Source organism: Vulpes vulpes, chromosome 3, assembly GCF_048418805.1.
Source record: "Vulpes vulpes isolate BD-2025 chromosome 3, VulVul3, whole genome shotgun sequence".
Classification (NCBI taxonomy): Eukaryota; Metazoa; Chordata; class Mammalia; order Carnivora; family Canidae; genus Vulpes; species Vulpes vulpes.
In genome coordinates this window covers 22,815,139-22,834,548 of record NC_132782.1, presented here as the reverse complement: position 1 = coordinate 22,834,548, position 19,410 = coordinate 22,815,139, and the positions used below count along the sequence as shown (strand labels likewise).

Here is a 19,410-nt window from a genome sequence, read left to right as displayed (position 1 = left end):
AGTGTCTTGTTCAGTTCTGAGTGCTACGTTGAAAGAGGGACAATGAAAAGAGAGCAGGTCAACCAGGAGGGCGCCATCAGTTAACTGCTTCCCAGCCTCCCCATCTCCTCATCTCCCGGTTCCCTCCCCTAGGATACGAACATGCTGACACAGCTACCAAACTCCAAGGCTGACTTGCCCTCCATATATTATTTGCTGCTTAATCAGATTTTTCTTGAGACTATTAAAACCCTTTACCTTTGATCTCAACACTCAGCACCATCTAAATCCTTTGGCTGCCTGCCCCAAGTCTCCATCAAAGGATCCTCTTTTTCTTTAATGTCCTTTAAGTATTAATGTTCTATACAGCAGCACCACTGACCCTCTTTTATTCTGATTTACCAATATCTGTAACTGTACCGATGTATCCACATCTTTCTAGCCCGGACCTCTCTCCCGAGCTATACGTCTATATATCTAATTGTCTGATGGATGGCCCACTGATACTTCAGTCTCAAAAAAAAAAAAAAATCACTGCTTATGCCTGAAAAATCAGCTCTTCTTGTATTTCTAATCTCAGGGAAAAGAACTATTACTACTCTGTCACACAAGGAATCTTTACTCTGTCTCCTTGTCCTTCTAACCTGAAGCTGATCTCCAAGCCATGCTGAGTCTACGCCACCCCAGCTCCCCCAGGCTTTGAAACTCATCCCTTCTTCCTACCAACTCTGGTACTTCCCAAGTTCAGTCCTGTATTATCTCAAATATTTTAAGACACTCTCCAACTAGTTTCACCTAATTCCATCCATCCTTTCCATACCGTACCAGAGTAATCTTTCTATATATGGAAATGTATTTTCTGTTTCTATACACAGAACTTATATTTTCAATTTCTGGCATTATTACTCCCTTGTTAAAATTCTTCAAGGCCTCCCCAGAACTGATGAGATAAACTCCTCTGTGTGGTCCTTTTTTAAAAGATAGATAGATAAACAGATTTATTTATTTATTTATTTATTTATTTATTTATTTATTTATTTATGAGAGAGAGAGAGAGAGAGAACCGAGTAGGGTGAGGGGCAGAAGGAGAGGCAGACTCCTTGCTGAGCAGGGAGCCTCATGCGCTGCTTGATCCTGGGACTCTGGGAGCTGCAAACAGATGCTTAATCAATTGAGCTACCCAGGCACCCCTCCTCTGTGTGGTCTTTGATGAGCTGGTTCCCATCTACTTACTTAGCTATTTCTAGATTAATTCTTCCTTGCTCACTCCATACTCAGGCCCCTTTGAATTAACTGCCATTCTCCAGATACCTCTCCAGTGGTCTAACCATGGATAGCAATTCTGTAGAGAGGAGTGAACTATCAATAAACTTAAATGTCTAAGCAGAAGCTATGGTGAGTTCCAAAAGAGAGTCCAGCTTTAGAGGCAATGAGTATAGATGGCCAGTGAGGGTACAACTGGCCCAATGGGAGGGTATGGACAGATGTAAGAACATGGACATAGTCGAAATACTGTGATGACACACAATAGGAAGCACTGAATTCTCCAGTGAATAGGGTAAAATGAACTGTCTTTATAGTACCAAATTATTTTTCCATGTTTTGAGGATAAAATTGAGCTTTCTGGTTAAAAATAAATTTATAACAATCAAAAAAGCCCCACCACAAAACAAAATGAAAAACAACTCACAACAACCCCCCACAAAAGTCTATTGAAACTCTAAGTTCAGAGACAAATTATGCTTTGACAGGAGAAGGAAATAACCCACAAAATGTAAAGTTGATATAACTTTGTTTTATTTTACTTTCACCATGTTAGCATCGAGTCCTTCCTTGTGAACTGCTGCTGTCTACTCAGGCCCAGTACAAAGCTCAGTGCCTCCTCATCTGTGGCTCTGCTCGGAGGTCAGAGATCTCCTATTCTTCTGAACAACCAGAGCCCTGGAAATCTGCACCGCCCATCTGTGGCTCTGAATGGACTAGAGCATGGTCTATTTAACTGTTTCCTTGGTAAATACTACTCATCTCACTAATCAGATCATAAGCTTCCTGGGGACATGACCAGAGTTACTTTTATCTTGGTGTTCCAAACCTTGCACTACACCTAATAGTCAGTTAAATGAAATACAATGAACAAATGAATCACTTTAAAAATTTGTCTTTACCATCCTTTCTAATCTGATGCCACAGACCAGATCTCTACTCTTCTTCATTCTCTGTCTTAACAAACAAACAAATAGAAGCAAGGAAGCAAGAAACTAATGCATTTTCAAAACAATTCAACAAAACTAAAAGGCAACCTATGGAATAGGAGAAGATAATTGCAAATGACATATCTGATAAAAATGGTTAGTGTCCAAAATATATAAAGAACTGACACACAACTCAAAACCAACAGTTAACAATGGGCAGAAGACATGAACAGACATTTCTCCAAAGAAGACATCCAGATGGCCCACACATGACACTGAAAAGATGCTTATCGTCACTTATCATCAGAGAGATACAAATCAAAACCACAACGAGATATCACCTCACACCTGTCAGAATGGCTAAAATAAAAAGCACAAGAAACAACAGGTGTTGGTGAGGATGTGGAGAAAAAGGAACCGTCCTGCACTGTCGGTGGGAATGCAAACTGGTGCAGCCACTGGAAAACAGTATGGAGCTTCCTCAAAAAATTAAACAGAATTACCATATGATTCAGCAATCACACCACTGGATATTTACCCCCGCCTCCAAAAAAAAAAAAAAAAAAGAACAGTAATTCAAAGGTATACATGCACCCCTGTGTTTACTGCAGCATTATTCACAATAGCTAAGATATGGAAGCAGCCCAAATGTCCATCAATTAATTGATGGATAAAGAAGATGTGATATATATATATATATATATATATATATATATATATATACACACATTTATACAATGGAATATTATTCAGCCATGAAAAGAACAGTCTTGCCATTTGCAATAACATGGATGGAGCTAGGGAATATAATGCTGAGTGAAGTAAGTCAGTCAGAGCAAGACAAATACCATATGATTTCACTCAAACGTGGAATTTAAAAAACAAAACAAATGAGCAAAAGGAAAAAGAGAGAGGCAAACCAAGAAACAGACTTTTAACCCTAGAGAACAAACTGCTGGTTACCAGAAGGGAGGTGGGGGGGATGGGTGAAGTAGGGGATAGGGATGAAGGCGGGCACTTGTGATGAGCACTGAATGATCAAAATAAGAACTTTTAAAAAAAGTTTGTGCAAAGGCAGAATGAAAGAAGCAAATACGTTTTCTTATTTTTCTCCATACAAGCATATACTGCTACGCCTCTATTATTCAATATATCTGAGGGAAATACTGCAACGTTTAGGGGGGAAAAGGGCATATTTTGCACACTTACAGGATGACATCTGCATGTTTACCTAACCATTACTTTGATCTTCCTGATTCAGGGTACTTTCAGAATAATGATTCAGAAGATCAATTCCCACAGACTGAGCATTCACCAGATACGTGTCAGGAGGAGACCAAGGCACACTGTTAAGACGTGCTCACGGGGAAAGCCCTCTGCAGACTGGTACATCAGCTGCTGCTCTGAGTGCTCATACTCCCAAGTCCCTGGTCTTGCACTGGAAGCAGAATACGCACCTCTAGTGACAGTGTTTTATGGTGAGCACAGCAAGTGTGTCCCAGGTAACGATACTTCATAACGTGAAACTCAACACTGAAGGTGAGCTGACAGTTCAGGGACATAAAACATGGTGAGACAGTCTGTCTCTGCTTAGGGACTGGGGGAAACTATTCAAGCAGGAGCCGAGCCACATGGAAAACCACTTACCCAGGATGTGCTTGCTCCTTCACTCTGATCCAAGGCACCAGGAAGTGAACAATATTTTATATAAACACTGAGTTCTCACACAAAGTCACATAACAACATTGAATTCTCAGAGGTCTTTTTAAAAGTGCAGTCATAGACTAAATGAAGAAAATATTTCAGAGGACGTGCTCAGTGTAAAAAAGCGTTAAGTACACTTTCAAAGGATTTTTAGCAGAAATGTCAACTTTGATACATATCGGTATTTGATGAATATTAGGAAGATCAATATAATCTATGTTGGATAATATATAATGAATATATATTGACTAATATATTTTGTAATGTACAATACATCTTGAAGTATGAGTCTAGTTTCAGGGAGCATAACTTAGATAGGAAGAAAATTCTAAAAGTATAAATCAGAAAAGAAAAGATCATTTTCCACAGATTAAGATGTGATATAAGTGGGAAAAAATATTAAGCGTGGAAGATCTAGCAGATTCTGTTGTATACAACACTGAATTAAATATATTCCAGAACATATTTTAGAAGTGTAAATCATGTATAAATGCATTATTTGTCTTTTAAAACCAGGGGCTGCCTTATAAATGACCATTGAGAGGCGTCAAAATAACAATTATATTTTTACAAGCAAGTTTGGTTGATTTGCACTCTTACCTTGATATATTTTGCAAGAGAAGTTTAATTTAAATTTTATTTAATTAACTATTTTTTTTTTATAATTTTGAAATTTAATCCTGACATTGCAAAGTCTTGGGGGAAGTTTGGTTGAATACGCCATGCATGATGGACCACCTCCAGTCCAAACATTTGCCTTATGGGGTCGGGAATGAATCATGAGAATGAAACACTCTTGTTTACCTGAGACAGCGACTGTCGAAGCCGTGCCATCTGCGTGCTGTGGCCTTTATTGTGATCCTGCTCAGAAACCATCTGCTTAAGCTTCTCCTTCTCTATAGCTATGCTATTAAATGCAGACTTCAAAAGAGAATGCACTAGGTAGGGGAAAAAGTGAGAAACAAAAATCAAATGGATCGAGAAAGAATTTAAAAAAATTAAAAAAAAAGAATATACAAAATTACAAATTTCTCAGCACTTTAAGGCATGCATAGACATTATCTGGAAAGATTATATTGAGTCTAGTTAAAAATCAGCCTTACAATGGACTCTTCCAAAATATCTATACACAAAACAAATATGGTAATGGTAATTAACCAGAGTGAAAATTCTGGCATTTTATATCAGAAACAACTTAGAAGCAAGATATAAAATATTGATATCAATTCTTAAATATCAATATTTAGAAAAGTAATCTATAATTCCTAGAAGGAAAAGGCAACAAGTTTTACCCTGTCATGGTTGATAAGAATATTTGAACTTTTCTGTGTGTACAATGAATTCTCATGCAAATCGCTTCGAACTATCCAGAAATTATCTCCCAAAGCAGGTACTCAAAATGAGCATTTTATAAATCCTGCCAAAATAAAACAGGAAGCTGATTTAGAAGTCCTAACTAGTTCTCTTTGACGTAGGAAATGATTTGGGCTTGAGAAGAGCACTTGAATTACTTTCTCAGCCAGGAACATCTTAATGTAGGAAGTGCTTTCAAAGAGTAAAACTTCCAGGTTAAAGACAAATAATTTCTGGAAATCTAATGTACAGTTTGACGACTATAGTTAATAATACTGTATTATATACGTCAAAGTTAAGAGAGTAGGTCTTAAATATTTTCACCACGAAAAAGAAACGGTGATTACATGACACAATGGAGGTGTTCGCTGATGCTGTGGTGATAATCAACAGGTACATCTTAAACTTATGAAATGTTATATATGAATTATATCTCAATAAAGCTGCAAAAAAAAACAAAGGCAATAATGAAAACAACATTCCTCCCCTCATTTCTGTATACCTAATAACATACATTGGTAAAGGCTGAGGTAGTCTTTAAGTTTGAAATACAAGACGGTTGGCTTTCCAGCTCCTATCTCTATGATAACAGCTTCCATAATATGCAGTCTTCTAAAAAGGGATTTCCATATTTGAGAATTTATTTTTAAAAGAAGTGGAAAATTTCAGCAACAAATGCTGGCCTGAATTAAGAGGGAAAAATGGTAGGATCATAAGGGACTCACAATCTATTGATTTATGTGCCACATTCTAGTCATCATCAATTTAAAGGTAATAACTTGATGGCTGGACTACATTAACCCCACTGGCAGTTCTAAAAGCAGATGCTCATACATTTCACCATCCATAACTCTTTCTAAAGAGTTCACTCAGTAGTCATAGAAAAACCCTTTTTTCTAGCATAGCTGGAAAGAAAATATGTTGTTTCAACAGAGGCTTTAAAATCTTGTTGAAACATGGATTTCCTGAAAACCTCAGGATTACAACCAAATACACAAAGCTTTCCTGGGGCTACCTTTGAATTTACTCATCTCCCTTTAGAGGCTGTGCTCTACATACCTAATTCACACATTTGTTGTCTCATCCTGCCTTGTCCCCCTGCTGTTAGAGGTAAGAGTTACTGGCCATAATCTTATCCTGTTATATAAAGAAAATAACACTGTTCTAGTCTGATGACATGATTAGCATCTAGCTAAGAGATGGAATAAAAATGTACCGGGAGTAAAATAGCAGGTGAAAGAGTTGATCTTACAGAATCACAATTGAGAAATCTACAGAGAAAAAAAGGGGGGGGGGATGATTTAGCTCTGGGATCACAGAATTACAGAAGTATTTGAGAGTACATCTTTGATGATGGTTTGAGAGTATGAAATTTTGTTGATTTCTTTTTTTTTTTTATTTTGTTGATTTCAACATTCCTAGAGATGCTTTCAATGTGTATTCCTTCTTTTCCTGAGCCACCAGGCTCTCGAGCATTACGGGGTACTTGAGATGTCCCATGTAGCACACATTTTCAAGAATATTTTATCGCCTATTACCAACAGCCTCAGAGTACATAAATGTGATTAATTCACAATAAGATATTAGTGACTGAAAACCATACAGTGTATATCTTTCTTCATGAGATAATGCATTTCAAAAGACAAGGCCTGGGAAGGTACTATCTTAAGTCAAAAAATGAACTTCAGCAACTGAAATTTAAATACTATAGCAGAAGTGGCAGGTAGTAATTTGGAACCCAGGCTCTTGGTAAACATAGACAGGGCTGCTCAGTCCACCTACAAGCTACTACCCTTGCCTCTTACTTATCATACCTCGCTCTCTTGTGGCTGATAACTCAACTTATGCAACATGCCTTATTGAAAATTTAATAGGAAAAACGTGACTCCTAGGTGGGCTGAATTTCCCCTCCCCTCAATTCTGAACTGGCCTGTGAATCTCTGCCCAGCAGAATGCAGTGGAAACAATGCTGTGCCAGTCCCAGAGCTGGCCTTGAAAGGACTGGCAGCTTCTATTTCAGTCTATTCCATTCCCTTGGAGCCCAAAGCTGTCATGGAGACGGAAAGGGACACAGTTGTGTGCGACCCTGCAGCCATCCCACCAACATGTCAGAAACATAGGTGAAACCACTTTGGGTCTTTCGGCCCAGCCCATCCTCCACCGAACATCACCGAACCCAGGCCATGCCACATGGCACAGAACTGCCTACCTGAGCCCTGCCTGAACTATAGTCAATGAGTGTTATTTAATTAAAGAAAAGAGCAAGGGCAACAGAATTCCTTGCTAAGGACAACCTGCAAGAATGTGTTAAGTGATAACTAAAGATACCAAAAAGAGATGTTGAGTTGTAGTATGTGCTGGCCTGCCTAGGATGACTCTGTCTTTCCTCCTTTTTCTCCCCCTTCAAGATACTCTCTTTATTCATTCAAAATCGTAAATCTATGATGTGCGTGCTCCCAGGAAGCAGGCATCATATCCCACTGAATTTTGTATCTTGAACTCCAAACAGTATCTGCACTACTGCACCTTTCTACTGTGACCACCCAGACAAGGCTGGAAGTGTGGGCGGCAACCTCTCACCAAAGAAGAGAGCTTCTCTAAAGGGCATGTTATATTCGTTGTTACCTTTCTGTGCAATGAGACAAAATTCTTCTTGAAGCTTGGTATAATCCGTTGAACTTTCCAGAGGGTCGGTGAGGTGGCTAGGGGGAGTCTGAAATTCGATATCCGCACAAAGGTTGGGGTTGGAGGAGTGCAGGCGAACTGGTGACATGGTCGCACTGAAAGGGACCTGAAAGGGATGACAAATCAGGAAAGAGCAACAGGACATCAACCCACATTCTCTTACACAGGAAGGATCTCATCCCTTCTTCTAAATACTAGGTTCCTTCAGAGACACTCGCTACTCATGTAATTGGCAGGTGGTTGGGGTGGGAAGGAGTCTCACTTCTGATGGGAGATTTAGCACAGCCGTGGACTCACTGGCTTTTCCCTGTTACAGGGAGAGATGACCACAGAACAACAGGAAAGCAAAGGCATAATCCCAGAGAAGCTTCAGCTTTGCACCCACAGCTGTATCTACACAATTACTGGCAGGAAATGGTAGCTGAAACTCTCTCACAAAGTCTGGGTACTTGTGGCAGAGGCCTTTTCATGCTCACTTGTATCTGAGCCTGGAGCAGGGGCTTACTGTATGGGTAGAAAATTCAAGAGGCACGTATACAGAAAGGTTTACTCGCGCTGCTGCCATTACATAAAACATAAATAAGTTTAATAGTAAATATAATCATGGTTTAAAGCGACTCAATTAAATTTGAAACTGACTTATTAAAAGAGATTTGTAAATGAAATACATATTCTATAAATTACGGTCATTTACCTTTGCATGTCACATACGACACTGTTACACAAATGAACACGGTTTATGAAATGGCCAATACTGAAAAGCATTAAGTAAAAAAAGTCATATTACTATAGATTTTCCCAAATGGCTAGAGGTAGTTTCTTGCCCACCCTGGCTCTGCCCTAGGCTTGTGATGGGTGGGGGCAAAGCACCTTTCCTTCTCCTTCTAGAAGGTGACACCTGACCATTATAAATGGCATCAGCCAAACATTCTTGGAAAATGAGAATACCGATTTCCATTGCACATCAGATTACCAGTAACCTCTCCTAATTCTCACTGCACAGATGTTCGTTCAATTATCCTCAAGAATCACTCTCAAATTCCTCTACAAGCTGAATTTTATATAAATTAAGGGGTAATTCACACCTTCGAGCTAACAGGAAATACACCTGCCTGATGTAGACGTGTTCAGAACCACTTCCTTTTTTCTCCTGTTTTGATACAGCCTTAAACTTCCTGACAGAAGAGAGAGCAAGTGGGGGGAGGTAAGGGGGAGAGGGAAGGAGAGGGAGAGAGAGAACAGGAAAAGGAGCATGTACCTGTGTACTGGGGACACATGGGAGAGATGGAGAGAATCAGAAAAATCTAGGCTGAACAGTAGTTTGTGGACCTGGGTGAGGGCAGCTGGGATTGGGGGGGAGGGGTCCTTTGGACATAGCTCTGCCATGGCAGTGACAAGGAGTCATTATCTCAAAAGTTATCCAAGGCTTACTGGGGAAGGAAATGAGCATGAAGCTTTCTCCCTGAATTCAGCTAAGCTAAGCAGGCTAATACATGATATTCCAAAGCATCTGGTATCTGGAGTTACCAAGTAACTCTATCTGGGCCTTGGTAGGGACCTTGGCTACACTGAACGGGGACATGTCCACAACTCGGTTATCTCAACAGGGTCAGAATTTTGGGCCATTCCAGAGAAGAGACACAAACGTGGCAGGGAAACCACTGGAGAAAACAAAGTCCTCCGGTTCACCCATGAGCTAGGGTCCTGTCCAGGTAACTCTGTGATAATCATGAGTGAAGTCTTTTGGGGATGCCTCTAAAGGATGCAGAAGAATATTTCAAGATAGATACAGGGACTTTCTGACCTTAAGCGTGGTGATACAAAATCTAGATGGAGCAGTGAGCCCTTAGCATTTTGGGAGGGACACAGAGGGGAGGTTGGCGGAGATCAGGAAAGTCACGGGGGGAGAAACTGTGACTTGAGGAAATGCATAGATCAGGGAGGGTGCAGATTTAAGGATATGGTTTCCAGATACACAGAACTAGAAGAGCATTGAAGAAAACAAAATGGTGGTGTCTGGGGATGGGGAACATAACCCACTGAGGATCATGGAAAAGGATTTTGTCTGCACTCAGGTGCCCTCAGCACTCCAAGGACTGGTATGAAGTAGGAGAGGAGGCAGGGAGGCCGGGGGAGGCCATGATGCAGCAGAGGCCCAGACATTCCAGTGAGGACCCACACTTGTCCCTTAGAGAATGGCCTATTGAAAGTTGGATGCTCAGAAGAAAAAACACATGGTGCACATTTATTTTTTTTGAACATAATGAAGTTTAAACTGGCAATTAAAACAGTAAGAATGATCTTGTATATAACCCGCAGGGAAAGAGACTTGGAATGCTCCACTCGGACTGCAAACAGACAGTTCCCTGGGCTACTGAACTTAGTTTTTATATACTTCTGACTGAAAATGTTAATGTTGCTACTGTTTCTGTTAAAAGAAGTATCTGGAATGGGTCATTTTAATTGAAGAATTCACGAAATGCAACCGAGAATACAAATTGAGATGTATTAATCTAACTAACAGAATGTCTCTTCAGCCTGGGGATTTATTTACTCAGTTTTTTGGTCATTGATTTGGGTTTATGGGACTCAAAAATTGAAGTGATAGCCAGGTCTGCTGTCAGCGATGGCGAGGGTGGGAGCTGTCTACAGCTCTCATTGTTTGCACTCGAGAATCCTCAATGTTGGATTTACAGCCTTTACATCCTTGCCCAGGAAAGAAGTTCGAGGCTTCCCTGAAATCCTGTGCCAGGGAGGAGACCTGATCCTGGAATATTCTGGTATTAATAACTGCAGTTTGGAATGGGGATCTTAAGAGGTGCTTTTAACACCTGTCTATAAAGAAGTTAAAAGAGAATGGGCTGACAGTGGAATTGGGGCGCTGAAATTTAGCAATGGTAAACATGAAGGAGAAAGGGAACAGACAAAAGCAGGCCTAAGAGAGATACTAAGCATATGCAGCTTACGGAGCCCATGTGAAACGTCTCCTGCTCCACTTCCTCTGCATTATGTGTACAGGGATCCCCGTGTGGAGAACTGGCTACACTGGGACCCTTGGTGTTCTCTGGGGGAGGGGCCAGGATGTCTCTTTTTCCACCCCCCCCCCCCAAATTCTGTTGGGTCTGGCTGATGTTGCAAGTGAGCCATTTTGGGCTCTAGTGCTAAGAATCAACAAGAATAAAGCTCTGAAATATCTCCTTTGGGCACACTTCTCTTTGGGAGAAATCTCAGCTGCCCCGCATATGTGAATGGGTTTCCTCCCATATCGCACTGGATGAAAAGAAGTAAGGAGGAGTCATTTGGAATAATTCTAGGTAAAAGGTACTGGGTTGGATAGGATCGGCTCAAAATATAAGGGCTAACTTAGTGTCGGGAAGAGGGAAGGTGGGGAATTAAAAGGAACACTGTACCAAGAGATATGGGGGCGGGGGCTGAATCACCATTATGCGATGTGAATGAGGGGTGAAGGGGCCAAGGGAGCAAGCTGAAAGTCCTGCTAAATGGTGTTATGCTTTGATATGGAATTAAAGCTATAAATCCTAAAGGGCTCAGAGTAACTATTTCCTCTAGTTATTTCTGAATACATTACTAAATGTTCCCAACTTTTCTCATTTGATGCTTGAAATTATTGGAAGCTATTCTTCACTTCTGTGGTCCCTGCTACCCTGGGAGGTGGGCATTAATACTCTCCTCTTTTAAAAGCTTTTTCCTCCCTAGTTCCCATTAAAAAATAGATATTTATATATAAATCCATTCTATTCAAATAGGCTCTAATCTCAGTTTTATTATATTCACTGTATGTTTCTTAATCAAAAAACAAACACAGTAGAAACACAATCACTTCCCTGCATGCCTTCTTAGTATTATATCATTTAAGGAAACACAGGTATTTTCACAGAATGACTGACCTTTCCTTTCCATACTGATAATCATCTGGATTTCTGAATTTTATAAATGAAAGACTAAGAACTATTTAGGTAATTTTACGTGTATCTCTTGGCACAATCTGTTATCATGTCAGTGTCATATGTTATGCATATGTGCATACGATATACACTAATTACGATATCAATTTCATTAATTTGTTCAACTGTTCACCAAACTGTGAGTTTAAGAAGCAATTCCCTCATAAACTCCCAAGTCACTGGTTCATTTCATAATCAAAAGCAATTTTCTCTCTCTCTCTAAAATACAGCTAAGTAGCCAGATATACAACAAGGGTCAGTTATTAATGAAAAGAAAACCAGCAATCCTCTCATGAGTATCCGTTCTCCTGCAATGCAACCAAAACCTTTTCGTATTTTTCAGCAATTCTAGTTTTCAAGTATATTTCACCATCGGCAAGAGCAGGACTACCGTTAATTCAGCAAATACTATCTAATAGCCAACAAAACTAACATCTATGATTGCTAAGAACTTGGTATTCTGTATTTTAAAAAAGTTGACAGATGTCATGATTAAGCAAATATTATGATGTGCTTTTATGCAGCAAAGGATTCTTGTATTTACATATTCTATTTCCTATTCTGCATGCATCGCTCACTATTCCGAACAGCTTCTACTCAATTTAAAATTTACGTTATTTATCTTATCAGTTTCAATACTTACTCTACCCTCCTAATACCCACTCTATTTTCTCTTTAAAAACAAACCTTAGATATATATGAAACACCATTTAACTTTGTGGTTTTCTCCTTTCCACACTACATTGTCTGATTTTCAGCTCAATATTCTTTCCAGAAAACGATTTTCCCTCGCTAGGTGTAATTTGGGTAGCCATTTAGAGATGACATCAAAATTCACCTTTTCTTACCCTCTCTTAGTTTTATTCTCACCTCCTTTTCAAATAGTCACAATGCTACAAAAAAAAAGCACAATTTATGTCTGTAGTAACATGACTTTTCTTAGAAAAACAGAAATCAGTTAGCAGAGGTTCCAATATCAATGTGACAAAAAGAAGGAAAAAAAAAAAAAGAACCGTATCATTTTAGGAAAGTCCACACCACAGGGAGCTGTACTCAGTTTCCCAACCTCGAAGTTACATTATTTCTTGCACTGCCCGCAGCAGAGCTGGATGGGGTGGGAGCTTTCCATCGCGGACACAAACACCCGTGTGCGTGACACCTGCCATGCAGAGACAGCCACAGAACATGCGAGAGCTAGGCCAGCACAGGAGGGCACTACAAGCGGATGCCACTGCACACAAGTGGCACCGCTGGAACAGGGGAGGCGACACTCGGACACAGTTTCTCATTCTTATTAAATGTCCACTGGAGATTGAAATCCACTCACTGTTGTAGCCACTGCTGCCGCTAGCCTCTGCCGGCGCCGGGCGGTGCTGAACTGGCCCTTCGCAGCTGGCCCTTCCTGACAGTGAATGAGAGAAGAGGAGGGGGGAGACACGGGATGGGGAGGGAGAGGACAGGATACGGGGGGACGAAAGATAATCAGACAAGGGAGAGGGAGAGTTTTTAAGTGGAGTTGACTTTTCCCTAAATCGCAGCACCAAAAAGTGCCCAAAGGGGCATTCACGCTGTGCGAAGAGCCCACTGTTCTCATTCTAGAACCCAAACACTCAGGTCTAGTGGCTATGACCCCACCCCAAAAGGAGACGGGAACTTCCGACTCGGTCAAGAGCTTGTGGTTTTAAGGTAAAATAAACGTTGCACAGTGTTTTCTTCACTTCATATGAAACCAAAGGCATTCAACCGATGGGAGCAAAGATAAAACGAAGTTCAGGAAGAAATGATTCAATAATGTGCAAGGGCTAAAACAAACACGTTGCAATGGGAGCCTCCCATCACACAGGCAGAAAGGTTTTCTTTCCTGCCAGGAGGAAAAGTACAGAGGGAAGGGTACCAGGAATCTTCACTGTTCTTTATTCCCCCACTAGGATGCTCTCTGGGATTCAACATTAGGAATGGGGTTGGGACTTTCTGGTTGGAGAATTTTCCAAGGAGGAAGCCCGGGCCACATAACATAGGGGAGAAAAACCACTCGATGGCCTTAGTGTGTCGGGATGATGCCTTGTAAGAATCAACTACGGGAACCTGAAAGCAGAGGTTTCATATAGTGGTATGTGCCTGCGCATAAACCAGCAGAAGCAGCCTAGAATTTTCTTTCTGGTCTCTTTCTGGTGGACAGGATTATGGTTCCTTCTGACCACTCAAGTTTATATCTGTCCATCTGACAGACCTCACTCTTCATGGTTGTAAGCGATAAATTCAGTTCCCGTGAGTGTGTACATAGATGTTCTTATGGGTCACCGAACAGTGCAGATTAAGCAAAAGCAGGACGTTTGCTTTAGTCTTTTTGGAACAACAGAAAAATATTTTAAATTCCTGTATCTCCAATTCCCTTCACAGTTTCTCCATTACATTTGCATTTCTTTTCCACGTTCATAAATCTTCTGCATGCGTTCTGTAAATGTTCACTGTGTACACACATACATATATAACGTGTTTTCCACACGTTTTCCATACAAAAATCCCTTTGTGCCTAATGTAGTAAGTAACAGGGGAAAGAACTTATTTTTACCCTTCAGTATAATTTGAGCATCTGTGGGATCTAGGACAGCTACACATGAATGACATTTATCAGCTACCCCAAGCTTCCTCGTTCTCTGCAACAACTAGGGATCTAGTATTCGTGTTACTAGTCGTGTAGGAAACCAACAGCTCTCCCATTCATAGCAACCCTTGACCAACCCTGCCCTTCTTGCCCTCCTCTACCTCACTGGAAACACAGTCAAACTGTTACCGTGTAATGATGATAATGAGATTTTTATTAGAACCAGAACTCTGAAGCTTGGGAGGAAGTCCTTTTTCTAAAAGGTAATCTCAGCAGAGCTTTCTAGGACAGAAGCCTTCAATGAATCTCACAAAGGATTTCTGAGGCTAGCTTCTCAACGGCGTCTAGTAAGAAATATGGCTACAGATCTAAAAACGTACCTTCATATTCAAATTGATAGTACAGTCTAACCTATGCTAAGAAAAAGACCTCAAACACACAGCGTAACACGTTCTTCACTCACTTCTGCTCTCTTGAGGTCAATTTTTTAAGCGATCGATTTCCATAATTATTTCAAAATAAGAATTACTGCAGAATGCTGAATGCAAAGTTCAGTGAACCAGGATCATTAAGAGCAGCAGCAGTAACAATAGCCAGCACAACCACCACCGGACAGCCTGGGGTCCTGCACGAGCGGCCAGTGTACCACAAGTTCCCACCAACACAGGGGGATGAACGGTGAGCCGCTCACTACAAAGCCTCTCCAGTTCGCTGCGACAATGACACGGAGAAAGTGGTTCAAGGGGTGAGATGATTATGGGCTCAAAACAAATACTTGGCAGGCCAGCCAGGGGCACTGTGCCTAAATTCTTGGAGGGCCATCAAATGGGACTCCCAGGGTCAGGGAGGGGAAAATGTGTGTATTAGGGTGAGAGAATGTAGTAGGTATGTTTAATCCACTAATAACAATAAATGCTATTCCTTTCTGTAAGGAGAATAATGCTGAGTAAAGACATTTATATTGGTCATGGGCATCCCTGGCTGATTTTATGAGTCCCCAGCCAAGTGTGCATGTTGAAGAAACTTCCAAGTGGCTTCCCACTAATAAAGAATGAGCATCCTAAGGGCTCCTGGAAGCCCTGTTGGTTCAGGTGAGCAAAAAAGGAGCAGGGATAGTACCAAATTCTGCAGGATACACCCTACAATACCTTTGAGCAGTCTAAGTGGAAGCAGGATTTCTCTGGAAGTAATAAATAGTTCACTGCCACCCCCAAGTCTACCGATTTCCACTTGGAGTCAGAACTAAAAATCTCTTACTTTCGTTTAAAGTTTTCTTTGGGTGTGGGGATGAGGTGATTTCAATTTCCCTCAAAATTATCCAAACTAGAATCGCAAGGGACATTTTGTTACTCTTTGGGCAAAATAAAAACAAAGCACAACGGCATACGTAAAAATTTTAAAGTAAGCTACCCAAACATGTGGTAGAAGTATGAATGCTGAATTTTTTTCATGCTTTCTGAACAATTTCTTTTGATGACTCCAAAAAAATAATCTTCATAAACTCTTCTCATACAGGAAAGCATAGCCTGTGACTAGAAGGGCTATTCAGAGCTGCCTGCTGTTTGCTCTGGAAAAAAACTGAGTGCTAGTGGGCCATGGTGGGTTTCGGAGCTGCCGCAGGCCAGCCAGGGGCACTGTGTTTAGATTCTTGGAGGGCCAGCTAGCCTGTTTGAGACAACCGTCGTGAACGGCAATCTGTTCAGTGGCATACCTTTATAAAAATGAGACTGAAATAAAATCTATCCACAAATATACACATTCTTATGATGTTGGCTGCCTTCAATTATTTTTATGATGGTTCTTTTTTCTTGGCTATGATAACCATAGACATCATGTTTAAAAAAGCTCCACAGAACTAGACAATCACATGCCCAACACAAAGCAAAGTGTCAAAAGCAGTTTTAGGTAAATTTTCTGTGAAGATATTTGGCCCGTTTGTCTCTACTGTACGAATGTTCTGAATAGAAGAGAACATCCAAAAACATACCTAACGAAGGAACATTATAAACTGTGTTCATGGAATGTGGACATGCTAACCAGAAAAACATGAATCGTTAGTGTTTATGAAAATTTATTTTCAAATTTATCAGGTTAGGAAGCAAAGCAACGGTATGTTATTTACACATTCAGAATTACAAAGCAAAGAATACCAATATAATCAGAATTAAAGAATTATTATTTATTCAGAAGACACTGAAGCATTCTGGTAAACAGTTCCTTTCGCTTTTGTATTAGAATATAGGTTGGTTTATGGTGTAATAAAAAGAAAAAGCAAAATCCTAAGTCTGATTTTGACTGAGCAGGGCCAGAGGTTTTTGTTTTTGTTTTTATAATTTATAGCTAGGATCAGAATAGTAAACATTCTTGTTTAAAGATCTGAAAGTAATATGATTTATGACATATGAGGCTTTAGGCATATTTCATATCATACCATACTTCATATCATTGCAATGCAGTACCAGAAGATGCTCTTATTTAAAACTATTCATTTCAAATAAGTAGCTAATTCAAAAGAAATTTCAAGTAACTTTACCATGAGTCAGTAAGACTTTCATGATTCAGATTTTAAAAGTGGTTGTTGATGGCTAAATAATGTCTGTTTTTGAAGAATCATAGAATTTTAGAGTTGAAAGGGAATTCAGAGATGATTAAATTAACTCCACTTTACCCAGGAGCAAATGGAAGCCTAGAAAATTTAACAGAAATGCACAAGATTATACTGCCAAGAAATTACAGCTGATTAGACTAGAACCTGAGTTGTGCTGACTTCCAATCTTTTACAGCCCTCATCCCTTTTTACTGATATATAAAATTTTGGACAAAGCTACTACATAAAAGGCTCTTTTAGGATCTAGTATATATAAATGAGTGCTCATTACAATACACTGGATTTCTAGTCTAGATTTTAAAGCTAATTTTCTGTTAAATTATATTTTAACAGTTTAAAGGCGGTAAATGAGAAGGAAAATGCCACTTTGTAGTCACATTAGAAGATTTTAACCTTTCTTTTAAGTTAATTTTACTTATCCCAGAGTAAGAAGAATAGATTTCCCACTATCTTAGAAAGTATAACTCAGTCTGTAAAACAATGGTTTTAAAGCAGTTCATCTGTTTAAGATTTCTTAACCTCCATGAACTAATATAAAAGAAAACTAATATCTTAAAGACCAATATCTTAAAAGGGTATAAAAATATGAATGAAGGAAAAGTAAAGTCTGTACCTGCAGTTGTATTTTTGTATCTTTGCTGACACTTTTTGTTCTCCATCGTCTTGTGACCCGCTTGTCTTTCTTTGAAATATCTACACAGTTAGCCTACATTACACAAACAGTTAAAAGCAACAAAGTATTATTAAGGTCACACAAATGATATAGATACAGACAAAGAGCACAGCAAGTTAGTAAAGAATTGTTGTTAGCCACCGAAAGCAAACCAGCTGGTAAGTCAAAAGTCGTATCTGATGCACAGTGGGCATTAAAAGCAGGAATAAGAACTTAATCATAAAATATATCTGTCTGCTTTACAAGAGGAAAATAGGATTAGAGATCTTCAACATTTTTTTTCTACATAAAAAGATGGCAGTGGGGCTCCTGGGTGGCTCAGTGGGTTGCGTGACTGGCTCTTGATTTTTGCTCAGGTCATGATCTCATGAGATCAAGCCCCAGGACAGGCGCCATGCTCAGTGGGGAGTCTGCTTGGGATTCTCTCTCTCCCTCTTCCCCTCCCTCTACTTGTGCACACAAGCAAGTGTGTGTGCACACTCTCTCTCAAATAAATACGTCTCTAAAAATGAGATGACAATAATTCTGAGGCTAAGTTATATCTTCAAAGCCATCATTTCTAACGCAATACACACAGAAGAAAAATTCAGATATTTATTTCTATTCATTTGTACTTCAATGTAAAATATTTCAAAACAGACATCTTAACACAATGACACCAAGAATTCAAAAATATTAATAATAGCTCTAGAACATAAACTAATCTGTATGTAGTTATTTCCCTTTAAATGTTAACTTATACATTCATGTGACAATCTAGTAAAAATCCTGCGTTAATGTCTTAAAAGTCCTTTTGGTGATGTTTACCTGCATGTCGGTAAAGTTAGGTGCTGACTGAGTTCTCTGAAGTATTTCCAAATTCTGCAGGAGTTTGCTAAGTTCCACAAGGTTTGACTGGCAGTGTGCAAGGTCTAAGAAAAATGAGAAATAAAAATAGGTTAGAACGAGGCAGGGAGGGGCAGTGATGGTGATAAAAGACCGTCAATTCCAATTTCTGGCAAGTATGATTAGCTAGATCCATGTTTATGTAGTAATGGTACTGGCAAATGAAACAAAACAGACACTTCTCCAATTTAGAACCTTAAAAGCATTGATTATTAAATGAATTCAAAGCCTATTTACAAAGAGCTAGCTCTCACAATCTCCGTGAAATTGTGTGTGCTCGCTTTCCTGTTCTGGTGGCCCTTGTCACATAGGAAGCACACTCAAAGGAACTTCAGCAGTTTTATGGTTTAATTCTTAGGAACCTGTCCACCTGCTCCTAAAATAATTTACAAGGTGGCTGCCTGGAATTTGGGTGGAGTCAAGGTCAAGTTCAGAAAAATAAGATGGAATGCAAAGTCATATTTATCTATGATTTAGATCACTAACAATGTTGCAATGAATGATTTCTTTAAAAATCTATGTTTTATTAAACACAACCAAAGATTCTCAGAGTATGTTCTTTGGCCCAGTGGCATCAGAATCACCTGGGCATGAACCATATTCTTCTGTTTGAATTAATGTTTGATGAAGAAATGGATTTTAATTTTATTTTTAATTTTTGGCTATATTTGAACAAAAGAGAATTTTTAAAGATTTGTATAATAAAATATCGCTCTTAAAATAGACTTTTAGTATATGAAGTTAAATACAGTCAAGAATAT

The 19,410-nt window shown here is 39.5% G+C and overlaps 1 protein-coding gene across 17 annotated transcripts in view; it reads right to left on the bottom strand.

Moving 5' to 3' along the window:
• OSBPL6 (oxysterol binding protein like 6) overlaps positions 1-19,410 on the bottom strand; it is a 208,906-nt gene that overhangs the window by 28,661 nt on the left and 160,835 nt on the right. For 4 of the 17 annotated variants that reach the window (XM_072752044.1, XM_072752046.1, XM_072752051.1 and 1 more), the window contains exons 10-14: positions 18,572-18,675; positions 17,705-17,797; positions 13,206-13,280; positions 7,854-8,019; positions 4,680-4,813 (exon numbers count right to left, since the gene is read on the bottom strand). In XM_072752044.1, coding sequence (XP_072608145.1) covers positions 4,680-4,813; positions 7,854-8,019; positions 13,206-13,280; positions 17,705-17,797; positions 18,572-18,675 — 572 coding nt within the window. Of the gene's footprint in view, positions 1-3,818; positions 3,843-4,679; positions 4,814-7,853; positions 8,020-13,205; positions 13,281-17,704; positions 17,798-18,571; positions 18,676-19,410 lie in introns of all 17 variants that reach the window. The other 13 variants (XR_012000337.1, XM_072752043.1, XM_072752045.1 and 10 more) reach the window with 7 other exon arrangements.